This window comes from Triturus cristatus, chromosome 11 (genome assembly GCF_964204655.1).
Source record: "Triturus cristatus chromosome 11, aTriCri1.1, whole genome shotgun sequence".
Classification (NCBI taxonomy): domain Eukaryota; kingdom Metazoa; phylum Chordata; class Amphibia; order Caudata; family Salamandridae; genus Triturus; species Triturus cristatus.
This window is the reverse complement of record NC_140594.1, coordinates 661,212,879-661,218,951: the sequence shown is the minus strand read 5'-3', so window position 1 is coordinate 661,218,951 and position 6,073 is coordinate 661,212,879. Positions and strand designations below refer to the sequence as shown.

Below are 6,073 nucleotides of genomic sequence, written 5' to 3'. Positions count from 1 at the left end.
TGTGGCTGAACCAATGATTGACTTTCAACAATGACATGCCAACCTGTTGCTATGCACAATGTACTTGGTACTCTGTTGCTGGGTGAAGGAATCTAATGGTTTGTTGCTGGGTTGGTCTCTGAGACCTGTTGCAAAGCACAGTGGAATGGCAAATAACTACCATTAGGGAGAATCATGGAGAGAATTACAGCATAAAAACCATTTAGTGAATCGCACAGCAGCAATGTTCACTATTTGTAAAGTTATGTATAATTTACGGACGTCTTTGTCTTAGAGAACACAGTGCATTTGTCATATTGTATATGGTTATATCAATATGCACACTAAGCCCTCTAGACTTATAACAGAAAGACATCTTGTAGGGGTAGTTAGTGAAGCACTGTATACTAAGGCCTGATTATGACTACGGCAGTCCGATGGACCGCCGTATCCATGGTGGCAGTACGGGCACTCATCAGCAGTCTGACTGCTCTATTACGAGTTTGGCAGTTGGCCTCCCAAAGGACCACTGCAACCGCAACTGTGAGGCCATAATATGCTGGCCGCGCCGCTGCAACACCGCTAAGCATATTACGTGTTTCCTTACATCCACCCTTTTCATGGCGATGAGCCCGCCATGAAAAGGGTGGCGGTGAGGAAACTAAGTGGGCACTACAGGGCCCCCTGTTGCCTTTAGGCCAAGGGATTCATGCAGGGGAGCACATGTTGTGCCCCTTGTCTGTATGCACCCACAGTTCCTGCATGGAATGTACTTCACAGTCCATGTCATGCAGGATATTGCTTTGGCATTTCCATTGCGGTGTCTTTCTAAGGCCCACTGACTAGGACTGTCAAAGTACTGCCCTAAGGTGGGCCGCTCCAACACCACCAAACTTGTAATCAGACCCAAGTATTAACACACTATATCCTACTGTGTAGATCAACAATGTGTCATGTGTCTTAATGAAGAAAATTTCTCCGCCAGGGTGGCAAAAACAACACAACAATATAGAACGGCATTTGAGATAGTCTGCACTGGGCCCAAAATTCCTTTGAAACTGGCACATCATTTTGTGCAATTCTAGGTTAAATTTCTCAACTCAAATTTAGCTGAAAGTAGAACAGAGGCAAATGATCAAAATACAAGGTCCAGTAACGTGGAACATATTGTCTGAGCCCTTTCTAGTCTACACGCCTCTGGGGGTGCTGTAAAGCCCCCTCCTCTCAGTTGAGGATTCCTGCTTCCTCACGTAGCCATCAAGGAAGCCAGTCCCCTCAACAGCAGGACTGTGCCTCATTATCAACCATCCACACACCACACAGAACCTGCCCTGTCTAAGGAATGACCCCAGGGGGCCCATTGTGATGGTCACAAACCCAGTAGATGGCTCTCTTCCTGATCTTTGCTCATCAGTCCAAGCACTGTGAAGTGGCTGCAAGGTGCCAGGTTGGTAGGTCACAAAACAATTATTTTTTTCAACTTGAATATTTGGAACCTAATTGAAGAAGGAAAAAAATACTGAACACTTCATAGATTTATTAGTGATTTTTTATTAGTGAATTGTAAAAGGAGAACTATTGTAGGTGGTGAGAATGGTACAAGTTGAGTTGCTGCAGACAGTTTTCATGGGCCGCAAACGTTTTCGGCCAGAGACAAGTTGGTCACATGTTGATGTTTGATCTGCTTCTACGAACAGCTGTGGAATGTGCAGGCTGAGAGGAGTTCTATATGACAGAAATAGGTAAAGACATTAGAAGATGCTAACATTATCCCAGTTTTGTACATTTTCAATACAATACTACTCCTCCTGACTTTGTCTTTTCTTTCATTTCCACCCAAATTCTTCATTCTTCTTGAAGATCTAAGATTCAGTCATATTGCACAAGATGAACTCCCTACACACAGAGAACTCTGTTACAGGCAAGCAGTGTCACTAAGATTGTTTGAGGGCATAGTAAAAATGAGTTGGACTAAAACATGTACTCAGTGGGTATCACTTACTCTTGATGCAAAAAGGTATGCACAATTACAAAATTGAGGCTACATATCACTATGTGCAAAGGCATTTGGCTGCAAGCTTATGAGCTAAAAATGTATTAAGTAAATTTCATAAATGATAAAGATGACTGAAATCTGGAAGCTAGTCAGCATTACCAAGTTATACCCACAAGTACAACCCTTCATTATGATTGGGCTGCCTTTGTTAAATCCATACCATATCAAAAATCACAAGGAGGGACAGAGGGCTAAATAGAGGTCCAGCACACATGCCCCCAGGGAACAGGAATACCAGAAGGTGTGCAGTTTCTATTGGAAGGTAGGTCAGGAAGTTCCTGAGGGATCAAGTCCAGGGGATCTGATCCTTCAGGAGCAAGGGCCCTCACACACTCCAAGGGGTGTCATGCTTCATCATTGGGCCACTCCTTGTTGGGCTGTCACTGCAATGCCCAACGGGCCCTGCGAATGGGGCTCTTTGCTGGAGCTCTTTTCCGCTGCCGTTGTGAAGTTTGAGTGTGATGGTGAGGGAGTAGTGAGGGAGTAGAGTGGTAAGTTTTAAAAATAACTCACAAGGAATTGTAAGTTAAAGTTTAATGTGTTAAACCCTAGGCTATGTTAAAAACTGGTGTATTGGATTTAATGGTCCACATTAGCTCAAATTGTAAATATTGTTCAACATGTTTCTTGCAGATAAAGTCGTGAAAGATCTAGGCAATTCGTCAGGGCTGTGAACGTTAAAAAATGAACCCACTCCTCTCTGTACTGGGGAGAATGTATGACATTGTTCTGCATTCTGTCCATCAATTGTTCTTTTTGCATTTGTCACCCCGAGTGGGACGGGTATGCCCAGACGTGGGTCCCGTGCTCTCCATGCCACTGGAGTCAAACTATCCTGGCTGATGAGGGCTGAAAACCCGAAACCGGTCCTAGGATGCTTGTTTCCAGTCCAGGAAGGACCTGGCCTGGCAGTTCGGGCTGGACTGTTCCCATTGGGCGCAGGGTCAAGACTGATTTGCATATGGCTGGGTCCAAACTGGAATGGCATAGTGAGCAAAAAAACGATGGATTTAGGCCCAGATCTCTGTACTGGGGTGAATATACGACACTGTTCCGCATTCTGCCCATCAATTGTTCTTTTTGCATTTGTCATCCCGAGTGGGACGGGTATGCCCAGACGTGGGTCCCGTGCTCTCCATGCCACTGGAGTCAAGCTATCTTGGCTGATGATGGCTGCAAGCCCGAAACCGGTCCTAGGATGCTTGTTTCTAGTCCAGGAAGGACCTGGCCTGGCAGTTCGGGCTGGACTGTTTCCATTGGGCACAGGGTCAAAACTGATTTGCATATGGCTGGGTCCAAACTGTAATGGCATGGTGAGCAAAACAACGATGGATTTAGGCCCAGATCTCTGTACTGGGTTGAATGTATGAAATTGTTCTGCATTCTGTCCATCAATTGTTCTTTTTGCAATGGTGAAACATGACACCCCTTGGGGTGTGTAAGGGCCCTTGCTCCTGAAGGATCAGATCCCCCGGACTCGATCTCTCAGGAACTTCCCAATCCATACCAAAGACAGGACCTTGCCATCTGTCAGTCTGATTACTTAGCCTAATAATCTTTTCTCCAAATGTAGACGATATATTGTTGCTAAACTAATGATCAGAAAGTTAACAAGATGAAAAGGACGTGACACACGTACAATGTCACAGCCCTTTCCTATTTCAAAATGTGTGTCTCTCTGATTTAAGACTAGTTATCCTACTCCTGTTTGCCATCCCAATCTTATATATTCTTGGTAATGGAGGGCCAGATTATTATGTCGCAAACGGTCTTTTTCCTTGCCAGGGTGACAAAGTAAATTGCTACAATTTTTTTTTTGCTTTTATGGCTTTCCGTGGCTAAATAAAGTATCTTTTGATTTGACTTGACTTACTCCATCGCCCTGACAGAGGTACAGTGAGCCAGATTTAGAAATGACAGCCAAGCAGGCATAAACCGCCTTCATGCGGGTTCTGTCAATTCTTTTCACACTTTGGTGCAGGGCAAGGCCCTGCAACACACTATTTCATATTTTATTTTCAAAAAGAAAACCCCAACAAGAAAAAAAGAAATGCCCCACTCACCATGGGAGAGAACTAATTTAGCAGTTTTCACTGCCCCTTGCCACCAGAGTTTTCTGAATTAGAGGTCAACCTCCTAGAGCCCTTACACTGCAGGGCCGTTAGAGAGTTTTATCTTGGCTGAGATGGAGTAGTCTCCTTCGTGATTAAACTAAAAGTCCGTCTGCATTCAAATTCGGCAGGCGGACCATTATGTTGGCTGTATGTATACTCTGTTGCCCTTGCAAAGAAGTATACATACCAGCAACAAATAAATTAGGCCCTGACTCTGAAATGTACCTTCTTACTCCTTTGTGACAGCCCTTTGCTCCCTCTACAACCAATATTTCCCTATCCACATTGCTTTTCTAAATCCTCCCATGTATTACATAGTGCTCTACAGCTGCTTTGTAATAGGTTTTGTAAAGTACAATTTCAATACAAACATGCATGCATATTCACAAGTATGCATCCAGCTCAGTGGGGACACAATACAATCTGTAGCCCCCAGATACTTTTCTTCTGAAGGCTTTCATTGGTCTTTTCCCAGGGTAAATGGATGAAGCTGTCTTTGAGATATTATCAGTGCTCAATTTTAGCTGGTGTTTGCAGGTGGGGACCACCAGAACTCCTTTTTGGGATCCGGTACTTATGTTTCCTCAACAGACTTTGATCCAGAGCAAGAGTGAGAAAAACACAAAAGGAGGAAAGAAGGAGAAAGAAAAAGGTGGGGAAAAGTGGCAAAGTGAGTAAGTAGGGATGAAAAAGGACCCACAAGAGTGTGCTAAAGAGACAGGGAGTGTGTGGAGATGGGTTAAAGAGGCATTAGGTGGATCAAGACTAGCAGCCTTGATATTCGGCAACCATATCTTTCACCGTGCCAGCCTGGCCTACTGAGCAAAACTTTCGACCCAGGCACATATTCTTTTCTAAACTAAGCACTGGATATTAGAGCCATGGGGTTGGTGTTTACATCGCTGGCATGTGGCCATTGTTCACCCCATTCTACTCCGTTAGCTTGTTATCACCATAATAATGATTTTATTTTCCTATATTGTACGTAAAGTAAGATGCACTTCCCAATCACCCTCAATTTAGGTGCATCAGACTCTTTGGAGCCATAATGACCTCAGCTCCTTACCTGCATTAGGAACAGCAAGGAACAAAGGACTTTGGAATTTAGTATCAATATGATTGGCCACTCCAGGACCAGTATTCAAAGCTCCTCTGTGTTTCTCTGTGCATACATCAACACACCTGCCCTTCGAAGAGGGGATAGAGACCTCCCTACAGATGGGTACAGTGAATGAATGCACCTGGCTGCAAGGGGATATCAGGGGGGATCCATGGGATCCCTTTTCCCCCTTCCAGAAGGCTGCCCCCAGGGAGCATGCTAGCTGTGCACCACCTTTTTGTTGCGCTCTGTCAGTGTGCCACCCAGGGGGATGTTTGTCTTTGCATCCACCTCCATAATACAGCACGGGAGCAGAGGCAAAGTGATTTCCTTACTTGCATGGGGCCACGACACCATATAAATAAGGGAACACTCTCTGAAGCTAGCACTGATGCTACATGCCTGTCAGCGCTATCATTTATGAAGGGGCTGTAGAACATCTGTACCATGGTGCCCCTGTGGTACATAGAGAGGATGCACACGTCCATTGCCAATCCCCTTGCACTATCTCTAATTCTGCCTTAGTTCTCCACTGGATAGTTTCACACAGGCGGGTTCAACAAGGCAGAGTTGTAGGGAGTCTTTGCATTGAACTGGAGGTTCTGCTGTATATTCTCTGTGTTTGCTTATCTTGATAGCTCACTTACAATGTAGCAACATTTTTGCTGAACTAAAACTAACCTATTCAACTACTAAAGCATTGAGCTCACCCTCTTATAATGACTGGGGAACTTGGTGACTCTCCATGCTGCTGAGAAACCTGTGAAGTTTATCCATGTTATTAGCTATACGAGTTCCTCAGCTTAATTTGTTCTCTTTATTACA

At 44.5% G+C, this 6,073-nt stretch overlaps 1 protein-coding gene across 1 annotated transcript in view; it reads right to left on the bottom strand.

The window, feature by feature from the left end:
• Positions 1-1,510: 1,510 nt before the first annotated feature.
• LOC146785271 (serotransferrin-A-like) overlaps positions 1,511-6,073 on the bottom strand; it is a 198,647-nt gene continuing 194,084 nt past the window's right edge. Inside the window, exon 17 of the mRNA XM_085634229.1 lies at positions 1,511-1,704. Coding sequence (XP_085490355.1) covers positions 1,667-1,704 — 38 coding nt within the window. The 3' untranslated portion in view covers positions 1,511-1,666. The remainder of the gene's footprint in view (positions 1,705-6,073) is intronic.